The sequence below is a fragment of the Hyalella azteca genome, unplaced genomic scaffold (assembly GCF_000764305.2).
Source record: "Hyalella azteca isolate HAZT.00-mixed unplaced genomic scaffold, Hazt_2.0.2 contig7695, whole genome shotgun sequence".
Taxonomy (NCBI): Eukaryota; Metazoa; Arthropoda; class Malacostraca; order Amphipoda; family Hyalellidae; genus Hyalella; species Hyalella azteca.
Window position 1 is genome coordinate 201,288 of NW_025937814.1, and position 25,395 is coordinate 226,682.

The 25,395-nt window shown below is 36.0% G+C and overlaps 2 protein-coding genes across 2 annotated transcripts; both read right to left on the reverse strand.

The window, feature by feature from the left end:
- Positions 1–2,412: 2,412 nt before the first annotated feature.
- LOC125178186 (gamma-aminobutyric acid receptor subunit beta-like) lies at positions 2,413–12,125 on the reverse strand. The gene is made up of 9 exons (XM_047881360.1): positions 12,019–12,125; positions 10,943–11,040; positions 10,107–10,174; positions 8,241–8,386; positions 7,603–7,760; positions 5,094–5,378; positions 4,678–4,846; positions 4,056–4,208; positions 2,413–3,646 (listed from the first exon to the last, which is right to left on the reverse strand). The coding sequence occupies exons 1-9, from the start codon at positions 12,069–12,071 to the stop codon at positions 3,355–3,357; spliced, it is 1,422 nt and encodes a 473-aa protein (XP_047737316.1). The 5' UTR covers positions 12,072–12,125; the 3' UTR covers positions 2,413–3,354.
- A 4,993-nt stretch (positions 12,126–17,118) lies between these two features.
- Positions 17,119–25,048, reverse strand: LOC108673823 (gamma-aminobutyric acid receptor subunit beta-like). The gene is made up of 9 exons (XM_018161699.2): positions 24,940–25,048; positions 23,880–23,977; positions 22,932–22,999; positions 22,416–22,561; positions 21,500–21,657; positions 20,190–20,474; positions 19,772–19,940; positions 19,289–19,420; positions 17,119–17,968 (listed from the first exon to the last, which is right to left on the reverse strand). The coding sequence occupies exons 1-9, from the start codon at positions 24,990–24,992 to the stop codon at positions 17,686–17,688; spliced, it is 1,392 nt and encodes a 463-aa protein (XP_018017188.1). The 5' UTR covers positions 24,993–25,048; the 3' UTR covers positions 17,119–17,685.
- Positions 25,049–25,395: the final 347 nt, after the last annotated feature.

The following is a 25,395-nucleotide window of genomic DNA, read 5'->3' on the forward strand; positions in this document are numbered from 1 at the left end:
AGTCTATGAAGCAAAATTCCGTACTTCATGGATTGAATTAATCTGTAAATCCGTAACTATTCGTACAGGTCAATGGGACTATCTATATACACTATACAATATACACGTATCAGCAGTCACTTGATTGAGCTGCTATAGGCCTCAACAATGATGCTCGTCATGAACAATTTATTTCATGTTTGCCCGTTTAGAAATATTAGCTGGCAGCTTGGAGGTTTCCAAGCAATGTGAATGGTAATTGCACGTAATTTTATGTATTTTCTTTCAGACAATGTTTATTGATTGTACACAATTGTATTTTACATAAATGTGTATCTAACATCGATGTTTACTACGAGTAAAATTCACAAAAATGACTGTTTCATTGAGCCGTTCTACTTATAATTTAAATACAATTGTAGACGAATTTCGATTTGCAGTCTGGATTCTGATTAGCATACGTCGAGTGGTCCAAAGCGGAACTTTAATTTTTAGAGTACATGCGCCTGAGATCAATGAAGTTAATTCAAGGCCATCACCATTAGGTCAACAGCTCATGTTTCTTAAGTTCTAGATGCATCGCGTGTCTGAGATTATTCCATGATTGTATCGCAAATGCAAAATTGCATAGTATCGCACAATAAAATGAAGTGAAATTCTTTTTAGATTAAACCCTGAATTTGGCAAGTTACTTGATCGTAATTAAATATTGACAACAAATAACAATAGTAGGTATGAAGACTTTTGATTGACGATAACGCTGATTTAAATCCATAAAATAATGCTTCCAAGTTAAGAATTGCCCCGCAAGGAAAAACTTTTTGACTTCATATTATTGACTTCTTCATTACCTTTTCGAGTTCAGCAATCATTCTAACGCAAGTCAATGTGTTGAGTCCATCCTGTAAATCCAACCAAATAAAAAACGACTTATAGAAAACGGAATGCACCTTCCAGGAGTTCCTGTGGAGATGGCACGGCAACTCCTTGCCGTGCATGCATGGCAAGGAGTTGTCTTGCCGTGCATGCATGGCAAGAAGTTGTCTTGCCGTGCATGCATGGCAAGAAGTTGTCTTGCATATTACAGCCAGAAAACGGAAGTATAATAGAACACATCTTCCGTTTTCTGGAAGTAACATGCACGGCAACTTCTTGCGTCGGAGCTAGACCTTGCCAATAAAATTTTACAGAGTACAAATTAATTGGTGTGATCATTCTTGCATTGATTATTGATTTGTCGTTTGGGTATCATAGCATGGAGAATGTGTGCCGATTTTACTCTTCTTAAATAATGATTCGGTTATAAATTTCCTTTGCGCAGCCCTAAAGATTTATATTCGACTATAGAAAAGGTCAAATGTTGATTTTAGCTCGTTTCAATGAAAATGACTTCTGATAGGAAGTAGAACTTTCCAGCACTAAGATTGATTCCCTTGTCTTAATACAAAGTATTGAATTAGCCTTTGATGAAAGTCGGGTTATCAAATAACTTTTAAAACACGCATATATATTTATATTTATACTCAATAATGCAGAAACACTAGACAAGGAAAGCAAAGTAGTACTTTCAATTAATGGTTTTAATGTTATAACAAAATAACGATTATTCGAGCCTTTATTATCTCCTTTCTCGAAATCATATATATAATTTTTGAAAGTTTTTATTTATTTATTTATTTTTTATTTTTCGTACCTGCTGGTGAGGTCTCTCAATGTTAAATACGTCAGTCCCTTAAAATTAAATGCGAGGTGGTGTCGCTAACTTCGTTTTTCTGAATTTTATTCCAGAAACCGCTTACGAACATAATGAACAACGTACCTGTTTGCGACTTATCTTTAAATCTCGCCGAAAGAAACCCAAGGTATCTTTATACATACAATACAAAAATTTTAGAAGTTAAACCTAGCTTTTCTAGTGCATTAGTTTGTATGATTATGTAAAGGCTTCACTTCTTCAAGTGTATCATTGTAATTTTAGTATGATAATACATTTACTCTGAATAACTACGTCGACAGGCGTGGCGAATAATCCTTCGAATTTGGCACGACTACTGGCTACTTCCAGGCAACAATTACTACTAACATTCGTCATGGGAAGTAGTTCATGCCGTGGTAACCTATTTATTACAAGCAGATTAAATTTGATCAGACTTGATCTGATCATTTTACGCTAAAAAAAAATATTGTACATCTCAACTAGTGGCATAGTGTGCGTCAGAATGACATTCTTCAGCTAGAAATCACCAACTGGCGGATGGTGTAAATTTATCTTATGTTCCAACTTTCATTGAACCCAATTATCGTACGAAGCTAATGTAATCTTAATTAACTATACCAAAAAAGAATTGAGGTAAACAGGAGTTCGTCGAGTTATTTGGACGAGAAAAAAGGTAGTTTTTAGTACAAACACGACGCGTCACCGGCAAATATCAAGAAAAATTACAGTCCATCTAAGCAAAGTAAAATAAATTCTTAAATAAAGGCCTTTTGAATAGAACGTCTTTTGCATGTTAACATGGAACATGTAATGTCATTAATGAACACACAATATTTGTTTTCTGGCCACTTACTGTTGTCTTCAGGACCTAAAGAAGGTTTAATTTTCCATATCGTTATTTAAATGCATGTTAGTAGCTTAAGCACGACATTTAATTACAATCCCCGATACTTGGAATATAATATTTATACTTAATACAAATTATTATGTTGGAACGCTTAAACATCTACAAGATACTTAAGAGTAACAAAAGGGAAAAACATGACATTACACTTTGACATTACTATGGAATTTCGATAATGGTTATTGCCACTTATAATGGGGCCAAAATTATAAACTAAAAATTATTCTGAAAGATTAAGCTTTGGATTTGTAATCTAATTCTGTAAATAACACTCAATTTGTTACCAGTATTAAATATAGCGGTGTTAGCTTTAATTAGGCTTTGCTGGCCTGTTGCTCGCCAGGCCCAGTGGTTTCGCATCTAGTTGAGGGTTTCGAACATGCAACTCTCTGCTCCACTCTTTGTGATCTTGACCACTCGGTCTTCCCGAGCATTATATTATATAGTAAAAGTACACAAATTCTTTCCCCGAATCTTTGGAATATTACCTGTATGCATATACCAGGTGGTGTTAATAACAGATAAAAATTAACCGCGTCAGTCCAACTTTTTATCATTTACAGGTAACTCGAACACGTTTTGTTGGGTGAAAGTTCACATGAATTCAGAATGAAGAATACATAATGGGATGTTTTAAATGACCTTACTTATAATGAAGGTGCGGCTGATTATGTTATCAAATCTTTCATCATAAGTTTCATTTGTATTATATCATACTCGTCCTTTAAATTATGTTTTTTCCGAACAATAAGACTTATGCATAGTAAAAGCCCCAATATCCCATATTAAATATCATGAAAGAAACGGGAAAGAAGACACGCGAGTACTTATCAATGACATTAACATCAGTTATGGTAGGAATGCTAGCTTTGATTGTCGAGGTTCCTTTTCGGATACTAGCAATTAGTTTCTTGCGAGCTTGTAGCTTGTTGGCACTTGCCAGGCTGCGCGACGACATGTAGTTCCTGTTGATCCGGAAAGATGGTGGAAACTTGAGGTCCTGCAAGCTGCTTTCCCGGCTGAAAAACTTCGAGTTGTGCCGTTGTCTGTTGGATGGAAAAGCTGTTTAAGGATAATATTCGTATGACTATATGGTACTATCATTCGGTACGAACATTATCACATGATATCACGCCACTTTAAAATTTTGAATCAGGAAGAAGGACGATTGAAACTTTTAAAAGTCTGCTGTAAACGGATGTGAAAGAAGATGAATCATCAATTAATAACATGTATATGAGATCAAATCTATCCTCATAGATTTACCGCTAACAGGCAGCTCTTTCAAATATGTTTACAGGATAATGGGGCGATAATTTGTACATGAAAATTAGTATCAAAACTGCATTTCCGCTCATACAGGATGTGTGTGATGAAAAACCCGGATCAAAACGCTTCGGAAGCAGCCCCCAATTATTTGTTAATTTTGAAAATACTGAGTATGTAATTCGATACCTTATCGAAGGAATAGGACTCATGCGAATATCCTGTAGCTCTATGATCTCTTCAGGATGTTTAGTTGTGCCGTCTATCTTGTTCGTTTGGGGAAGATGAAGAGGTGACTTAGGTGACGGAGATGGCTTCACTTTCTTAGGCTTCTTCTTCGCCCTTGAATAAGAGAAATATCTGGTAAATGAATACCAGGCAAGACAAAGGTTAAGACAATATTGAAAGCTTGCGCAACTTTTTCTCACGTCGCACCTAGAACGACTTCTTGATATGCCGTGAAATGAGGTACAAAATAAAATAATAATTCAAATATATTGCTTGGTCAGACAGCAAGTCAATTTCGCAGTAGACTGCTCTTCATAGCCATTTACGGATCTCGTAATAGTGTTGAAACGCTTACATGTGGCACTGATGTGCGTGTGTTTTTGCAGGGAAATGACGAAACAAATGCAACCAAGATTATAGGATATGCAATCGTCCACTAGAAAAATACGGACGAATACATGTCATAAAATTTATGTCCAGATGATACTTCAATTAGTTCCTTGAACACACTGACATTATACGTAGAAACAACAAAGATTGAATATGCTAAAATGGATTACACATTGTTTAATATTTCTCTCACTTTTGGCCCCAGAATGTGTAGTTGACAGCAGCATATTCTAGCAGAGCAGCAAAGACAAACACGAAGCACATGACGAGGTAAATGTCGATGGCCTTCACGTAAGAGATGCGAGGTAGCGAGGACCGTACACCCGTACTGATGGTCGTCATGGTGAGTACGGTCGTGATGCCTGAACAGAACAACGTTATTGGGCAAAAATGTTATTTTGAACTAAGCAAAGCAAGGCCGGGGCTATTCAATTACTGCTACGCATATCAAATAAAACTTTGGATAATTTTCAATTATAATGCTGACGACGCAAATTTTTTTAATTTCTGATGGCGAAATTTAACGAAATTCATTAATATAATTATGATCCCCGAATACAATTGGACAAGCATTCACTACTTTTTTTCTACCAAATATCCTTAACTCACCAAGAGCGACTCTAGCGGAGGTAGCTTCATGGTTTATCCAGAAAGATACCCAAGACAGCATCACAATCAGTATACTGGGCAAGTACGTCTGGAAGATGAAATAACCGATGTTCCTGGACAGCTCAAACGTGATGGTGAGTCGGCGGTAGAACCCCGTAGCGAGTTCTTCTGTGCGGTACGTCGAGTTGTAACCCATGATGGTGAACTGCGGTAGTTCAGCCTTCTCCACCCCCACGACTGGTATATCCTTCCAGTACATTACAACGTCCGCCAGTGTGTAGCCATCTGTAAACGAATTAAAGAATTTTATTTATATGCCATTTGTTTGTGGAAATTCTTAATGGAAATGAACTAGGCGTGATTAGCAGAAAGTTCTTTTTAACGATATACGAAAATTTGAAAGCCTTCAAAGCTCTGGAGGTGCACGTTGAAATCTTAAAATCGCCCTCAGGCACACGTAAGTCACACTGTTTTGCGTGAAGGCGCACAACAAATTGAGAAGGTTGGGCAAGCAGATTCCCAACGCGAAAACTCCTTCCATGGCCCTCGGTCAAACTGATTTAGAAGTTGCGCTACATCATTCAGACGCACTCTTCTGCGCAATGCGCGTAATTTTTATAGTTAACTAGAGACAGCGGCACCGAGCAGAAATAACATACTTTTACCTAAAGAAGGAATCAAATTTAAAATCAACGAATAATACGAAAAATCATTTAAAGAAAGTAATACAGCAAAGACGTCTAAATTCAGCGACAGTCTTCGAACAGATTCAGTTTGAAATGAAATAAAGAATGAACGATGAAACAAAGAAAGAAATCCGAAAGCCGAATTTATCTTTAGTTTCTTAGTAATATAAAAGCTAAAAACCATTTAATCGATGAATGTTCTAATTTGAAATAATCGAAGGAAGGACGTTCAAGAGAGGCATGCTTAAGAAGTGTAATGGTGTCATAAACATATCGCTCCTATGATATGGATTTGGAATTGAGGGACAATTTACAAGCCAAGAAACCTCGTTCACTACTTGAAAATATTCGCATAGGTTGGACCCATATCATCGATTCGAACTTCACATCATACCATACCTTGGCTCTGCGTCTGAAACTATGGCAAATGTAATTGGAAATGATATTTATAAAATATTCTTAAAATGTTAACCTACATGTATTTTTAGTCAATAATTTTCGAATAGGTTCATTCTGATACGGACATTAAAGCCACCTTCAAATTATGGGACCGAAAAAACATTTGCCATTCCTGGAATGCATGTGGCCATCAGGTTATGTTTTACTTGATTGATTATAAAGATAATCTTGATTCCCTCTATAATGCATATATAACTGTACAGGTTGGATCGGTAGCAGAGAATTGAAATTCGTCCCATAAAATTTATCTCTCTTTCAATGCAAATAACTAAAATCTAGAGAGCAAACTTGAAATTTTGAGCAAACTAGTTTTTATCGCATGAGAGCCCTGCTGTGTCGTCGAGATAAGAAGAACGGAAGACTAGCATTTCTCATGAAGTCCTAGAAGGAAATTAAGAGGAAGAAAGCGAGAGCCGCCCGGGAAACTGGATTCTTTTTTAACGGCAGAAATTGAAGGCATCATTTGCCGCAGTTGAATTCTTCTAAAGGATTCAATTGATTTACCCACTGAGATTTATTTTACGTTATAAAAAATTTACGTTGTCTTTCTTCTTACAGGCTCACAGTAGCTATATAATTACATTTGTGGTGTGATCTTCTGGATGAAATTTTAGTCATAGACGAAGCTATCATGTTCGCATGCAGATTTGGTTACTTACTTTGAATAACGGGTGATGCCACATGAAAAAAGAACATTTAATACCCACGCATGATTACAGGCCTATAATTGTAAATATAAATAAATCAGCAGTTTTCCACTAAACACAAAATATCATCATTAGAATTTTGACTTGCATTCAGTTTTATCGAGCGCATGGCATTAGAAGACTCACGCGAGAGATAAAGCATATGAGAAAAAATCTCCTGCATGTTCTATTGATTAAAATGATTTCAGTCGCCAAATTTCACTTTTTTTAGTCCAATTTCAGTGCCTTTCAGACACAACGGTTATATCATCGCCACGTAATAATATGCCACGTAATAAAGATGCAAATTTTTCTTTTGAAATATGCACTATTTTTAAGGTCGTTGTCAAAAAGTTAGTTGAAATGTAATTGACGACGAGATTGATGTATCAGAATAGGTTCCTCCACACGCCAGTTCTGTATAAACTCAATGACTGATAGTTAATTTCAAAATTTAAAAATGAACTGATGATTGATCATTAAACGATACTCACCACTATCGATCTTGACGATGCAGTGCAAAGAGTACGCAGGGTGATAGCGTTTTTAAAAAAATTTTCATGTGCGGCATCATGAAATGACAATCAAGTATCAAGATAGCAGTACAGTTTAATGAGTGAGTGAGGTGGTGGTGTATTTCAATATTGAAATGCTGATTAATCTTATCAGAATACTAACAACTTTCGATCTCGACTGTGCATTTTTGTATGTCCAGAGGGTAGTAGTGAAGGTCCATCATGCATGCCAGTGTCGTGGTGAAGCGCATGCCGTACGTGATGGAGCCGTCGCCATGCAGCCGAATCATCTTGTTCTTCTCAGTCACGTCGTGTAGGTAACTGAAAATAAATGTCAAGACGGTTGAGGGTTCAGTATATTATTAAGGCACATATAATGACGTTAAAGCGAGTTTTCCGTAAGATTGTTCGACGGTCAATTTGTTAACATTTCATGCTACAGTAACTTTGAAATTTTAGAAATTCAAATGAATCTATGCTAGACGCGCTTTTGAAACTTCAGCTTCTTCACGGCACTTCTGTGACATTGAATAAAAATGATTGCTAAATGTGTGATCATTTAACTCTTTGAATTCAAAATCATTCTATTCTAAGTCAATTTTATTATTCTTATTTTTACTATTAACATAATTCATTATGCCTTGTAACTGCGATCTCAAATCGCTCACTCTTTTCCAAGTTACTGCTTTTGAAGTATTTAAGAAAACTTATCTATTTTCGAATGCTAGAATTTCATGTACTTGTACATTTTGCAAGTACAGGATGAAACCAGTTTAAACACATAATTCAATAGGCGCTCACCTGCTTTTGTCGTTGGCGAAAAATGTATCGGGCACCCATATCATTTCGGCGAAGTCTCCCGGCAATGTGAGAACCTCGTCGTCTGAACTGAAGGACAGTCGCTCGTCTTTCCAGTACTGGTTGAGGTACATAGTGATGGTGTAGTCCTGTGGAAGTAAGATTGATTATTACTACTCTTAAAATTGATTATTAGCACTTTAGAAGGAATGCATGTCTCCAAAGCATAGTTACAGTGTTTTCCTGTTGGGAGAGTCCAGTATACTTAAATAATCACGATGTAGTTCCGTGGAAAGAAACTCTTGACGGACCGTACTCAGCGATGGTGCAGTCCTTTGGGATGAGAATAGATATAGATAATTTACAGGATAAGCATTTCTTATAGAAATATTCTTACATTCATACGATTTACTGTAGTGAGCAGTACAGGAAGAAAGTCAATCAGATCAATGTTATAAATAACAATTTAAATGCACAATAATTTATCCAATTCGTCCGTGCTCTTTTGTTCTGATGTTTCACGATCTATTTATGTTAAAAGTTTTTATGATGGTAAGAAATTTACCTGTATTGTCTATAATGTCGAAGAGGATGCAATTTGTTCAGGCTTCTTATCAGCTTACGTTTTTCTTATAATATGGAATCATTTCAATAAATAATAATCTTCTTTTTCTTTGTAATTGCGGAAAACGGATTAATAACTAATAGCGTAGGAATTAAAGATTAGTGTAAAATATTAATGAATTTATTGCATTGAAGTTTCATTCTGCATTCGTTGGTCGTAAGCGGTAACTAAGCTAAATTAATGTAGACCGTTTGCAGGAAGGGCTCGAAAGAGTAGACCAATAATGTACTTGAATTTCCACTTATGAAATATTTATAACAATTATCATGCCTTTTATGTCGTGCTATATTTTTATTCCCATTAGCAGAGGAAAAAAGCAGAATAAGCTGCTAATGTTTCTCGCAGAGCTACAGCACTTGCCGTTAGGCGTCATCAGGAAGACTGTGTATTGACTGAAGTTCCTCTGTAGCCTAAGGCGCTGTTCTGTCAACACGCCAGGATCAGCAACAAACTGTCAGACGTCAGCTGACGTGTGGCAGATGCCCGTTAATATGAAGGACTAAGACGTCGATCCTGACAATGACGGCGTTAATTATTTCGTATACATTTGTGTGACAATTGCAATATTTATTGCCTGTTGCGTGGCCAATAAAAAACACAATTTGTATCGTTTGGGGGTGTTGATGGAGGCAATATATAGGTTCATTACAGAGGTACTTTTGCTGAGACAATCACGGCCTTCATCGATGGGTGCGGTGTAATTTAAGTTGATTAATGATCTGACGGTAAGAAGAGTTAAGCTGACCGATTGATGCTTCGATAGCGTCAATCCCTTCTTTTTTGTATTTTAATAGTAATATTCATGAATATGATAGCTTTGTTTTTGAAATTGTAGTGATTCAACTAAAAAATTATATACAGTTTACCAAACTGTATCTTATCCTTCGCATTGATTTTTCTGTACGCTGTGACTTGGAATATATGAGGGAAAGACTACAAACAAGGCAATTGGGCCGGACATTTGATTGAACAGGGCAGAAAAAGTATTGATGTTCGGTCTTTTCGTTCACCGCATATTAATTCTGTTGCTTTGGCCAAGTCAGCATTTGGACGTGCTTAGCAATTTCCCCATTCTTGCGATGCCTGGCGACTTCGGTTCCGCTGTAGCATGAATTTACTCGTACATGCCGCTAAACTGATTAAGGTTGTGACGGTTTCTTAGAATCGGTGGGAAGATCGTGCTGAGGAGACTATAAAAACATTTGTGCACAAAATATGATCGCTTACAAAGAAGGTGTACTCACCATGTTCACCTCCGAGATTGAATCGAACGATGCAATGGTGATGTCCATGCCGATGTAGCAAGGCTCTCCTGAGTATAAAAACCAAATATGTGAAAAAATTACTTCAACAATTTTTGTCACCTTATAATAAATTTAAATCAGATAACCCCACCGGTGAACGACTAAAGAATTTTTTGCCAATAAAATAAATGAATTTATATGATTACCCTCAAATTATAAATCTAAATTATTGCAGCGAATCATGAAACTTATTTTATATCCAAAGTTTAATGCATATTTATTGCAGGAAAATCTAAACCTTCCCAAAAACACCCAAACAAAATTCTGTTTGAAAATCCAAATGTGTCTAAGAAATTGTTTCTGTTTTTTTTTCTCAAGCTCAGGCTAAGCTCTCATATACGTTACTAAAAAAACGCCAATGCACTGCCTACAAATTTAGAGGAATTATATTTTAATTCATTATATTGTTGGTAAAGGAAACGGCCTCTGCCAAAGGAAGCTATCACCTTAGCACTCCGCTTCCGATTGCTCGTTTGCTTTCCGCATGTATAGTTGCATATGAAGGTGCATTGCATCTAAATTATAATTGACTGGGCATTAATATAACTATTCAAGTTTTGGACGGTGTTGTGATTCTTTATCAGAGTCATATATGTTTTAAAAATTTCTATAGGCCTCCATCAACACTGGGAAACTACATATGATCGACAGCGCGCTTAGTTATATTTACTTAAACGATGTATTTAAAATACGGGCATTTTACCATACCCGAAAATGTTCCGAAAATTTATACCCTGATGGAGAACGTAAAATAGACAAAAAATCACTGTACTCACCGCCGAAGTTTGGACGCAGTCTGATGTCGTAGCCATCGAGAAGAGCTTCGATGGTTTGTGAAATGTTGTACAGATGTTCACTGTTGCGGGTTGCGTGCCTGCAACATAATTATTACTCGTATCCCTATGTAAATTAGGCTGTAAATTAAGCTTCCAGTGTAGTTTCATGCCTACATGCTATGTACCAAAGTTCATTCCAAACTTGTATATATAGACAGGGAAATGCCATCAAGAACAAGGTTAAAAATAAAAAATTTAGCGATAGGAGCCGCGATCTCGCCGTCACAACTTTAAGAAGCCTCGCTGGTCGATAGTTCTGTGCTCGTGTCAACAGCAAGAATGCTGTAATAACTAATAATTAAGAAAATGTAATAGATTCTTTTTTTTCTAAAGATTTCCAACCGAATAACCCAACGAAATATTGCTTAATCTTGAAAAGCTTCTAATATTACTTAAGCTCATGAAGATAATGTGATGCTAGATTAAAAAAAGGGAAACACGAAAGTCGACAATTTTCCCTTAAACTGATGTTGTTCTTAAAGTTTTGCGAGCTTCACACGTTCTAACATGCCGATTAAATATAAGATGCAGCATATAGAGACCGTGCCGTAATGTCCAATATACGTATTTTAAAATTCTTTCATTCCATACTTAAATTAAATAGGTCAGTGAGAGCTCCATATTCAGAAACTGTGACGTAATCTATAACGGTCGCTACTGCTGTGGGAGGTTATGAAGCATATTTGCAGCAAAGCTGTTATTGAATCAGCAGTTATTGCTGCTGTAGATATAACAACAGCTGTGCAGCAGCATCTGGGGACGACTTCCGTGTCATATGCCGTGTAGAAATTGTAGAGGAATATAAATAAATGCTGGAATCGAAAATCGTTGGTTTACACACCACAACTTTTACATTCGCTGCCATCCATGTACGGCAACGGAACCAGGTTATACCTAAATATATATATTATTTAATTTCCAGGACTTTTAATGGTTCTCGGTGTAATTATGTTTTCCTTCTTGACTTGATAATTTCATTTTCAAACAAAATAAGTAAAATTTAATCTACTACTTACCCATGACGGACAGTTAGGGTCATTAATGTTAATATAGAAAACATCAGCCACATGGCTGCACCGATTTCTTGTCGCCGGGAGCGACGTCCACATTAACCCTCCCTCACTGACGGCCTCGGCCAAACTGAGGGTATCGACTTGGTTTCCCATCTGCTGCATGCAGAGGACGCCACTTGCTTACGGGGGAAATAAATAAACATTTTACTCATAATCTCACGTAGAAATAGAATGCATATTAAAAATTCTCTTGTAAATTTTAGCTTGTTCAACAGTTTTAGGTCAAATGATTGGTACTTTGCAAACTTTACTTAACGTCAAGAAATCTTCTTTTACCTTGAAATTTCTTGGAAGATATTAAGGGTTCCGAAATCCAGTAAGGGCTTCCAGCTGAGCTCAAGAGCGATTCCTGATTATTTTCCTGCTCTTAATAGGCTTTTCAATAATACTTTAAAGATATTTAAGTTGTTCAGTACAGTGCTGTCTTTTTAAACTTCGTTCCGATGAGGTCTGGTTCAGCTCGCATCTTATTTTGAAATTTCCTTACGACTTATTATGATTTGTATACGTACGGAGGTATTGAAAAATCTACGCACTTTGCTACCAGTATTTAATTATATTTTTAATTTGCACTACAACATTTTTAGACTCAAAATCAAGAATTCGTATGAAACCGATCGTAATCATAGGCTTGTGTAATGAGGTGCTGTCTCAGTCATTTTAATTAATTGTAAATTTCTTATATTGAAAAAATATTTAATATATGTATGGTCATAATTCACGATAATTCTAAATGTATGCAGCACTTAGTAATTTGATGCGTTTGCCACAATCATTCCATGAGGTTATAGGTATTTTTGCAATTTATTATTAATTACTTGAAAATTCATGTCTCCCTTTAGTTTTGCTTCTTTGAAGTGAAATAAATTACAAGCAATATGAATAACTTTTTATTTATGATGATTCTAATCGGGTGGTTTGAATGGTCTGTTGAGGTGCGACTATTAAGGTGTTGAGGTGCGACCTTCATGGACTATTAAGCTATCAGACGTATTATTCATTCAAAAGTTGAGTTATAGTGATTCAATTGTATGAACCTTGCATGTAAAAATTTAGGCTGTTTTAATTCAGGCAGAAAAAACGCAACAAATGCGTTTTTTCAAATGCAATGTAAAAGTCCTCAAATAAAACGGCAACATCACAAAATTTAAAAATACTTTCAAAAGTTAACGATAATAAATAATCCAAGATCCAAGAAAGACCGGGACATGACAAAAATATTATCGGCTAAACCAAAAATATAACCTCACTTTCATCACTTATGCTTGACCGCGAGGCCAAAAATTCTATTGCTGGAAAAAAGCGCCCATTCTGGAGAAATGCGTGTCATCATCACAGCAATTGCACGATGGATGTCAATACCGTCGACCTACTACACTGTTTCTGCTAAAATTTGTGGATATAAGATATCTACTTTATGGTTTGTGCCTTTTTAGCGCATTTTCTCATTTATGGAAAAAATGCACTATTGCGCTTGTCATGTCCGTGTCATTGCGCTTGTCTGTCCGTCCGTGACTTCACGTTTTCGTCGACGAGAAAATGCGCTCTCTGTCACTCACTGCAGTGAGTACTGAGTTATATTTTTCTTACTTTGTGCCTTCTTTGTGCCGCATTAACATATTTCAAGGTTAAAAATATTCTGGAGTAGTACAGTTTGTATTCAACCTTCGTTCAAGACTCATATCTGCATTTGACTCTTCAGGATGAACCACTTAATTGGAATACCGTAATACTTGACGAAATTTTATCATGTCAACGTGCACTCTCTATGTACATGTTCTTGCTTAGCCTGCAGCTTAATTAACATTTCATTTGCAAATTTGCGTTCAATTTGAAAATTACTAATTCTATGTATGTTGGCAGGAGCATGAATGGCCGTTTGAATTTAAGACTGGAATAGCTTAATATCTTAATTGTAATTTCAATAATGGATGCAGTTATTTCTGTTGTATTGGCGCGATTTGAACGAGACTTGAACGTGTGCAAAAGATTATATTTTATATACACAGCATCATTAGCCGATGAGTGGGCTAAAATTGTTATTATATAGCTGAAATCTTGAAATGTGCGGTAATAGGAACCAGCGTCTCATGTTTTTATATCATTTTTGTATTCATTTATAAATCTTTTTTTTTGCAAAATTAAATAGTATAAACCATCACATGCGTTATAAATAAGTGACAATTCCTACAATTGTATACCGTTTAGAAATTGTTATTTTAATTTTTTTGTTTGTTTAACTCGATACTAATGAATGCAGGCCTTAGGGCCGCGTGAAGTTTTTCTGGGTCTGCTGACCACCGAAACCGATATCAGTTTCTGGCCATAATCTGCTCTCTAACTTTATATCCGACAGAGAGTTTGACAAGCGTTGACAGAGCCAAATCATACCGAGCTTGCAATCTATTCAGAAGCTGGGTTTCAAACCCTGAGCTTAAGCGGACAAAGAGCGGCTGATTTACGCGCTCCTTGAGTTCTAGGCGGCCCTAATGCAGAGTTGTGCACGCATCTAGATTTTGTTAGGGGGTGCATGTTGTGGTAAAGGATGCATCTAGGTGAGACGCGAGCAAAATGAAGGCGGCTATTTAATCCTCATTTTTAATTCGATAACATTAAATAACTTATGCTTTTATTAATTGCCATTTATTCGTTCGCTACTTCTTGATCACGTATTTTCCCCCTGCATCGTTTCGTCTAATTTTATTCTGAGAAACTCGCTTTTTAGCGCATTTTCTCATTTATGGAAAAATGCACTATTTTGCTCGCCATATCCGTCCGTCCGTCTGTCTGTCTGTCCGTCCGTCCGTGACTTCACGTTTTCGTCGACGAGAAAATGCGCTCTCTGTCACTCACTGCAGTGAGTACTGAGTTATATTTTTTTCTTCTGTAAGGCAGTGGTGATTCATTATTTCATCTTAACTATATTTCAACTAGATCCTACAGTTCTTTCCCAGGTTATTTTGTTATTCTATTGCAATCAGTTTTAAATTGTCTGCCATGAAAAATCATGAAATGAGATTTTTTAATTGTCTGCTATTCTGATTCCAGGTAATATATTCTTTCATGCCTCTGAGTTTTTATTTTTCAGTCGGTTATAGTTCAAGTCTGAAATTTATTTTCTAGCAAGACTAATGTTCAAAATAATCTCTAAACTCATAATAATATTCTATTTTCCGAAACAAAAACACACCCAGAACTTTAACTCGTCAATCGTGAGTCTATCCTCCTAGAGAACTTAATGAATTGGTATCACGAATTGGGTAAATGGAGCGCTTACATTACATTTTTAGAGCTTTGAGATTAGTCACTTGTGTGCCAATTTTTTTCGGCTCCAAAAATTTATGCTAAAGTATAAATTTACGATGTAAATTTTCAATGTATTTACTTTATACCAAAGTATATTTATTTTTAAGCATATGTATAAATTTTTTAGTTAAGTTTCGTTAGCATAATTATGACATCACCAAGTGAAGTGATTTGACTCTTAATAAAGACTATCGACTTTTGACTCTAACTGTTAATCTCTAATGTAAATACGGTTCACGTAAAGTCGGTATTGATGGGGCCACAGGAAATATCGAGAAATTCATTTTTTTATGACAGCAAAAGGCACCGACAGCACTACAAAGTTGATGGAATTACACAAATTAAGTTGATATGTTCAAAATATCAATTTTTGAAGTACAAAATAGCTTCATCTGAGGAGTTCCCAATTCTATCGACGAAAATAGTAGAATACACCGAGGCTCTAAATTCTCAGTTAGATCGACCATTATTAATTAGATAGCATGAATTACAATAGTGATTATACTCAAGTTACGGCTCGACAAAGTTAACAGATATCAGCGCATTTTAGCATAATACTTTTTCTTTCAAAAACATGGTCTGGAGGTACGACGTTCGAAGGTTTCTATTTGGGAAGCGTTCAAGATCTGAACTCAAAAATGAAATTATTTGCAAATAATATTTTCAATTAGTATCAGCTTTTATCAGTAAAATAGAAATTTTTCGCTCATTTAACCCATAGCGAAAGGTCCAAATCGATGTGAATTTTCGATATTATTTTGTTTTAAATAATTGAAAATATCCTAATAACTATTATTAAAATCAAGAAATTTAAGCGCGGAAATCGGACGAAAATTTTACACAAGATGAGCTATTCCAAAACAACATAAATCCTCAGTTTATGATGCAATTATTATTTGTTCACACTAATTATACAGATATGAGTTGTTTTAATTTATTCTGACAATAGTAGCAAGCCAAGTATAAAAATAAACGGTCTAAGATTACAACTGCCCAATATTGTGCGAAAATATTAAAGTTGAAACGAAACAAAATTACCACACAATTTTTATAAACTCTACATGAATAGAAGAAGGGGATAGGAACAGAAATTAAATTTTTTTAAGGGATTGGTATTGGGTGCAGCAAATTCACACGTGAGCCCTTACCACTAAATATTTTACTTTCAAACTATCAAATTTTAGTGTTCCAAATTTTAATCTAATAATTTCTCCAAGTGGCAATTATTTCATTGTTGGCCAATATGAATTAAAAAACATCCGAGAAACGACTTTCTAAAACTAATACCAAATTCTGTGAGAAGAACAACAGCCTGGATTTACTGCAATCACTTTTGCTCAGAATTTATGCTAATTACCGTACGATACTTTTTCTGGAGGCAGCAAAATATCAATCCAAGAAGAAACTCAGAAGTACATAAAAAACGAAAATATAAAATCTTAAGCATATTACAAACAAAATGTGATTCTCTCAGTACTTGGTATCGCTAAGAATTTTTGCCTTAACGCGTCGAATTTCAAGGAAATATTCATTGAAAATTCTTTTTTCTCCTTCCCGCATCCTATTTTTGTATTGCATGCCCCAAATATTGTCACAACAGAAAGGTACAATGACAGAATGACAACGAGGATTTTCAAGTTGTTGGAAAGCCCTAACCTTGCGTGCATGCTTGCGACGTTAAGAGCCATTCACAAATTACTACCTGGATATAGTAATCCTCATGTAAAAAAAGATGATTCGAGCACAATATCTTGTACTGCGTACACTCATTCTGTACACACTGTACAATGAGAAATTAGGAACCACAATATGTATATTCACTCATATACGTAAAATAATTATACAGTTTCGAGTGCATTTATATGAATACTAATGAATGCTTATTATTCTGTGTGAAATGGACTTTTTGGAAGACTAAAATCGCCAAGAGGAGTCGTCATTACGAAAACACATTTTTTTGTGAAATCATTGTCTCTTTTACAAATAAATCAATTTTCAGATATTATCTGAATACTAGACTGGTAGTGCATCGTTTACCAATAATACAGGTCGACATCTTTTAAACCTTCGAATCCACCTCAACACTTGCACTTAGAGAACTAAGTAAAATTGGGTCCAAATAGAGATGAATTTTTGGACTTTGCGTGAGTTTTCCTGACCAAATTGCCCAGACAACAGGGTGTATCATTGCTACGTTCGCACTCTGCGCGTGTTTTGGGTAAGGAAGAGTGTCACATTTTGGATATGTGAATGTGACTCATATTATTCTTTTAGTATTAAGTCTTACGCGACCACGACTATGCTTTACGCATAGTAAAAGCCCCAATATCCTATGTTGAAAATCAAAAATGTGACAGGGAAGCAGAGACGTGACCACTTATCGATGACGTTGACGTCTTCTTGAACACTTGCTTTGATTATAGAGTTTGCTTTGCGGATGGCGGCAATGAGGCCTACACCAGATGACTCATTATTAGAGTTGTCAGGAGGTGGTGACGTCTTGTCCCTGTTGATTCTGAACGATGTAGGAAACTTGAAGTCCTGTAGATTACCCTCACGGCTGAAAAACTTCGAGGCGTGTCTTTGTCTGTTGGACAGACATGCCATCAACAAAAGACATATAAAATTCTTTTGCAGTTCGAGAAATGGTTGTATGCTTCCACAAGATTTAATTTAAACGCAATTAAAATTGAACGAAAATTTCCTGGGAATAGCTTTTTCGTCTGTTCAAGATTCGAGAATTTAATTATTGCCAGATCGAATGAATGTAATTTCAAAGTAAATATTACAACTTAATAAACAATTGAGTATCACGTTAACCTGAAAAGAAGACGAAAAATGTTAATTGGTTATTAAAAAAGGTGTTGTTGAAACAAGGTTTGTTTTCTTTTTACTTTAAATATATCTCTTTTTAATTTACGAAGAGAGAATCAGCGTACATTTGTAACGAAAATTTGTTTTAACCTACTCCCATAGTCTACATGTTAATGAAAAAATGTTAGTCATACGAAAAATGTTAATATATATAACTTTTTACCTGACCTTGGTGCTTAATTTATAATTATCTAATTTGTTGTTACTGATACTGTAAAATTTTTATGGCACGAGTTGGTAATCTTCTCAGTCTCAAACTTTGAATTGATGATATACAGTAGCTGTTCTCTCAACCGTCTAGTTCAATGTTTTTATTGCAAGTTGAATTTGTGATCTAAAATAATCTTACTGATTTAAAGAATCTTTTTATCAATATTTTAAAATGGATCGATACTGAAAGAAGATATTTCTGATTTGGAAAGCCACATCTGAACCGAGACAGCTAATGAATGTGGAAGTGAAGTACCGTCGTGAACAATCCCATTTATGTCCATTTTATTACTAAGGCTCAGTTTAATTCAACAGGAGAATTGGTGGTTCAATTCTTAGGGTGCTAAGCCACTCATGGCTGGGAATTACTAGAAAGAAGAAACTGCATATTTTTAAGGGTTCACTCTTTCATTTAATTCTTCTTTTATTTTTAACGTAGTGATGTTAGAGACGACCTAGAAAATCCATTTTATGTTTGCGAAAATTTTTTTATAGAAATGATCGCCTGGCAAGCCGGAATACCGGGGATTTCGAAGATGGTCAGGAAGTATATCCAGAGAGCTTAGCCACTTTTTTACCGACACAAATATAATCTAATCAGCTACCAGCCTATCGCGCGCTCGGTCGCTTAACGTCTCTTCAGTGTGCGTGCAAACAAACCTCAATTTTTTCCGTGCAGCGGAAAAAAAACACAGTGCACAAATTTATTTTCAACAACAGTGCAGCTACAGTGAGAAAACCAAACCACAATAAACCGTAAGTAACAGTGTTTCAGTTAGATCTTTCCCAATTTTTGGAAATAAGGAAGTAAGCAATTAAATACCTAAGAGAAGCAATCGGGCTTTTGCGAATGTCCTCGGACAGGTTGGCGACGCCGTCGGCTTTGTCCGTCGGAGGCAGGGCAAGAGGAGGCTTGGGTGGAGGGGCGGGTTTTTCCTTCTTCTGCTTTCTTGCCCTGGCACGAGATAAATATTTCGATCAACGTGCGAAAATCATGTCAATTCAAGACCTGTATCACGACAGATTTATAGGATTTATTTATTAGCTTACAAGGCATTAGATTCCGAGAACAATTAATAGTTTAGAGAAAAGGTGCATGGCTTAACCATCTTGCGTAACCAATAGACCATGTCCCTCGTTACAAGTGGAAAAGAAAAAAAACATTTACACTGTTCAAACTAAAAAGCGGGCTCTTGTGTGTCCTAAACTTCAATCGGTTTATATGATTTGATTGATGAACCACTTATGAATTGAATGATATTGTACAACTGCAGTAAATGCTCCACTTTCGTTTAATTTTCCTTACTCTTGACGCCAGAAGTTGTAGTTGACGGCAGCATATTCCATCAAAGCCGCAAAGACGAAGACAAAGCACATGACGAGGTAAATGTCGATGGCCTTCACGTAAGAGATGCGAGGTAAGGAAGCCCGTACACCCGTACTGATGGTCGTCATGGTGAGTACGGTCGTGATGCCTGAACCAAGTTAGGACGTGGATAAATGAGTTTCATTGAAATGAATTCATCAAAGCAGTCAAACGGCAAATTTGATGGCACGCATCAAATATGAATTTTTAATCGATTTTTTTAGATATTTGAATTTAAAATAAAAGCATTCTCTGCAAAAGAAATTCAACGTCTAATGCAAACACGGCTAACTTTATCACAGAATACAAGTCAAGGTCGAACTCCTTACTAAACTTTACTTCCGTTCCTCGTCCTCACCAAGGGCACTTCTAGCCGAAATGGCTTGGTGGTTGATCCAGAAAGAGACCCATGACAAATTCACGATCAGGATACTGGGCAAGTAAGTTTGTAGGATAAAATAGCCAAGGTTCCTGGACAGCTCGAAAGTGATGGTGAGGCGACGATAGACGCCAGTAGCGAGCTCTTCCGTGCGGTATGTACAGTCGTATCCTACGATGGTGAACTGATTTAGTTCAGCCTTCTCCACTCCCACCACGGGGATGTCTCTCCAGTACATCACGACGTCCGCCAAAGTGTAACCATCTGCATAATCATGCATGCAGTTGTCATATGAAAAGTTCTATGGCCTTTCAAATATTATCAAGTCAAGTACTATCAGGTCTTAGATCAAGTAGAATCAGGTGACAAAGTGGATTATACTAACTGGTTTCCCTTACTTTTGATTTGCATTGTTCATGCATGTGGCCAGCATTTGTATTGAAATTTCTAAAACAGTTTCAAGAGCATCTGCTAGTAATAAATGATGACGCGCAATTTTCTGCATAATTTTCCTCCTGATACGCAGGTTAATTTGATGATTTTTTTCAGAAGATACAGTTTAGCCTCGAATGACTTGCGAGTTGCCTTTCAACAGATACTACATTTGAGTTGCCACTCATCATAAAAAACCGTACAATATTGGTCTGAAATACGATTTGTAAGGTCATACCACAAAATAAATATATATTATGTTGTACAATGCATAATAACTAACAAAATGAAGCGTACTATTTGTTTAGAACTTATTTATTATTCAAAATTATCAATTATCATTTCAGTTCAGAGTTTGCCAAGAAAGAGTGCGGGAGGCAAATGTTGAAATTTTAATGTGCTTGTGCGGTGGAAACCCGGAGTGGAGGCATGTGCTACGTCAGAATGTTTGTGATGTGAATTCGTAAAATAAAAATTGGCGAATATAAGATTTCAAGTTTTTGGTTATGTCTATTATGTTTAATATACTATTTGTTGAGAATTTAACTATTGTTATTTTCTGTTTCTTAAAGGAAACTCAAGTTCAAACCTCGAAGCACGGACCAAGAATTAGTCAAAACTTACGAATAAAAGTAGGTATTTATGGTAATGTCGGCAGCATGTGTATTGTTGAGTTGTGTTTCTATCCAAGATGGTGACGGAATGAATAGCTTTATGAACGATTTTTTAGTTTCTGAACCTTTACACACCGATCCTAAATATTCCTTCCGTAGTGTTGTTATGAGCCAAACGAAGTGAATTTCGAACTAAGTACTGGTGAGTAGGATACTCGCAACTTATCTTAGGAGGATACCTACAACTCTCTATCTCGACGGTGCAGTTTTGCATGTCCAGAGGGTAGTAGTGAAGGTCCATCATGCATGCCAGTGTCGTGGTGAAGCGCATGCCATACGTGATGGAGCCGTCGCCGTACAACCGAATCATCTTGTTCTTCTCAGTCACGTCGTGCAGGTAACTGAAAAGTATCGCCAGGGCACATATATTTCAATATAACTTTCTGTAAATTAAATGATAGCATCGTCGAATATCAACGTTATTTTTTTAATTGTAACTGGTACAGTTACTGCTACATTTTTGAATTGTCACAACTACTTCCAGAACACTTTGAGCGCTTCTAGCTTACGACGCTAGTCATTTCTCAAAATTTCTAACCTCACACTATAGGCCAGAACTATTGAAGTATTTTTTTTTGCGAATTCCTCGCCTTTAATTAATTTGCACCATTTATGTATATTATTTATTTCGCGATTTATAATTTTCTACGTCTCTATCTAATTAGATTTTAAGTTAACTAAGTTACTGCTCAACTGGCTCTCATTCACATTCAATCCTTATACAATATTTCATAAAATACGAGTAATTCAGTTTATTCAAGCAATTTCCAGAGTACGAAAACCTAAAAAATAATTATAGTTTTCGTTCAAAATACGTGGGAAACAATTATCAAAATTGCACTCGAATATTAAAAACTCGTAAATTTGCAGACCAGATCAATATTACAATTTTCTTTTTTCTGATTCCTTCATTTTTGATTTATTGTCATTTTGGTACACCTTGAAGACAGTGTACTAGCTTTGAGCAGAGAACAAGCTTATATCCGAAGCAATTGTTTGCAACAGTAACACAAACGTATCGAGAAAAAATATCGAAGTAAATTGCGCAATTTAATTCAAATCAGCAAGGATCAAATGGGTTAGTCATCCTCAGGCATACCTGCTCTTGTCGTTGGCGAAAAATGTGTCAGGCACCCAAATCATTTCGGCGAAGTCTCCCGGCAAGGAGATAAACTCATCATCTGAACTGAAGGACAGTCGCTCGTCTTTCCAGTACTGGTTGAGGTACATAGTGATGGTGTAGTCCTGTGAAAGTCAACGATTTTTCAGAAATACAGTCACAGCATAGTAGTGCGAAATAAGGAATTTTTTCCCTATCCCAGTTCGAAATTCTTGCCGTGACCCAAGCCGTTCGGCGCAGGCACCTTCGCAAGTAGGTCGAACTAGGCCGTCAACGACAAATTCAAGTCGCATAACCGCAGTTTGCGGACGATTCGTCTCGAAGGTTTTCTCGTCGGGATGCGAGAATTTCCAGTAAAATTAGAGTTTAAAACTCAAAACGAATGCCATTGGAATAGATAAGATGATTGTCTGGCAAAATCGTGTATGAAGAATTGGATTATCTTTATGCACGAGCGCCCAAGTTATATTTTCAAAAGAAAAGCTATGTACCCACCATGTTGACCTCAGAGATGGAGTCAAAAGACGCGATGGTGATGTCCATCCCAATGTAGCAAGGCTCTCCTGAAGAATAATGGCGATTTGTACTCAAACTCTTAACAAATTTTAATTTAATGCCTCTGTAAGGGAATGTCAAAATACTTCTCTATAATAATTGTGTTTACGCGAATGATATATATTCAATGAATTTATATTGATCACAAGCATTCATTCCATAATCTCGAAATTAATTTTAAGTCACTACCTCGGTAAGTGAATATTCAAATAATAGTGGTAGATACAAAAATCATTTCGATATGCTTGAGATTCACTAAATTCTTTTGTTTTCAATGTCCTTCTCTGAGTTATTTGTTCTTACCTTATTTGGGTGTTTTTTTAATCAAAACGAGTTTCTATGACCTAAATTAGTCCTTAAATAGACTATGGAGCAAATTCTAATACGACTAAGATTTAAATTTAAAAGTTTAATTAAATTGTGTAAACTAAATAATGTGCACGAGCCAGTGAAAATATCAGATAAGTTCTCAACAAAATTTGCCAAGGACCTTATAAAGTACAATCGTTAATATTGAAGTCAGTGAATTTACCGTTCCTGCAGTTCATCTACAAGGGTTACCCGTTATTAGGTTTAGTACAAATTTGATTATTTTCTCCTTGATATTAGTTTACACAAAGTGTTCTATCCTTAGGAAACGCGCAATTTTGGATTGGGTATAATATTTTCACTTATGTAGCACGCTGGGGATCCCTCGCCTTACTTAACCATGCTGTACAAAATAGTTTCATGCATTTCTAGTAACAACTTACGAGAGGAGATACCAGTTGAAAGATGCAATAAAAGACTATTTTCCCATTAATGGAACACTTCTGCTTGTACTCGAAGTATTAATTTTAAGGAGTAATCAAGTCTGACGATAATTAAAACGAATTTAATAACGCTCACCGCCAAAGTTAGGACGCAGTCTGATGTCATAGCCGTCGAGCAGCCCACTGATGGTTTGTGACACATTGAACAGGTGCTCGCTGGTGCGGCCGGCGACCCTGCAACAATTATTATTATTCTCAATATGAATTAAAATCATAATCTTTTTATTGAAGCTAGTATGATCCATAAGCTACGGATCAACTTCAATCTTTCACAATTCAGACTAAAAATCTATCTAGGAAAGAACATCATCCAGAGGTAAGTTTGTGATGGAGATTCGAAGTAAGTGTGGAAATGAAGCTTTGATGAAGGCTTGACTGATCGTTAATTATTCGCCTAATCTGGCTGCACAATTACGGCAGAAAAAATATCTGATAAATTTGCCAAATTTTTTTTCATTTTTCTAGTTCAAACCATTGATACAAATTTCGTATTTTCATCTTTTCGTCATGATCATCAATGTTACAATTACTAGGAACAGAAGATCGTTTTTTTTCTGTTCCTATTTTCTTCGCAGATACTTTCGGGGGATCATGACCCATTTTTAATCGGTTATTTTCGTTTGGCAACGAGTTATGACTGCTGCCATGCGTTTACCACGTGCTTTGATCCAATTAAATTTACATTAAGCCTACTGATACGTTTATTTCAAGCAGCAAGTAAAATTAAATTAAAACAATACTGCTTATTAACGTCTAATATGTAGCGTTATTTCGAGGCAAGTGCCGGGTAAATGATGGTACACCTCAGCCGTAGAAGGCCCTTTAAAGTTTTTAGTTTAAAGGTACTCGATCACATAAATGCTGGGAACGAGTTACGAGTGACCTCCTGCACAGATTTAGCAGCAGCGAGCCTTGCAGCTGCTGCTAAACGTCTGCCAAAACTTAAGCCAATTTTATTTTTCGTTGCCTTCACCGTGACGTGGATATTAATTGACTTTTTTGCGTCACTAGGAAAAACTGCCTTCATTTTTGACGATTATTATATACAATTATCCAACCATTTATATATTCCTAAATATATCAACTCTCGAGTTTTATTTTGTACCTAAATAATCAAAATATAATAGAGAACTCACACATCACGAACAAAAGAAATTAGTAAAGTTAAATTAAACAATATCAGCCACATGACAGCGTAGATTTATATTTGACGAGAGCCGAGTGCCCACACGCACACCCTTCCTCTCTGACAGACTCAGCCAAACTGAGGGCGCTTGCTTGCCTTGGCAACAGAGGACGCCACTTGGTCTACTGTGAATAAAGAGGGAAGTTTGATTCTGAAATGGAAATTACTTGAATTTGAAAATTCATCTGAGATGATCGAACATAATTCATCATTTTCATAAAAAAATGGTTGTAAATAAAATGTACAAAATGAATGAAGATATTATTTGAATATAATTTCAAGCGAATAATTTCAAATCCATTGATAATCTATTTGAGTGATTATCTATTATATAGATTATCTATTCAATTAGCGAATATACGATGGCTAGAGACAACATTATAGTTTATTTGGATTAATTTTGTAA

Coding starts and splice junctions, on each gene's coding strand:
- LOC125178186 (XM_047881360.1), bottom strand. CDS start 12,071: ATGTGGCTGATGTTTTCTATATTAACATTAATGACCCTAACTGTCCGT. Junction 11,041..12,018: donor ACCCTAACTGTCCGTCATGG/GTAAGTAGTAGA, acceptor ATTATGTTGCAG/GCACGCAACCCGCAACAGTG. Junction 4,209..4,677: donor TACACATTCTGGGGCCAAAA/GTGAGAGAAATA, acceptor CTCTTATTCAAG/GGCGAAGAAGAAGCCTAAGA.
- LOC108673823 (XM_018161699.2), bottom strand. CDS start 24,992: ATGTGGCTGATATTGTTTAATTTAACTTTACTAATTTCTTTTGTTCGT. Junction 22,562..22,931: donor CCATCTCTGAGGTCAACATG/GTGGGTACATAG, acceptor TGACTTTCACAG/GACTACACCATCACTATGTA. Junction 19,941..20,189: donor TTCGGCTAGAAGTGCCCTTG/GTGAGGACGAGG, acceptor AACTTGGTTCAG/GCATCACGACCGTACTCACC.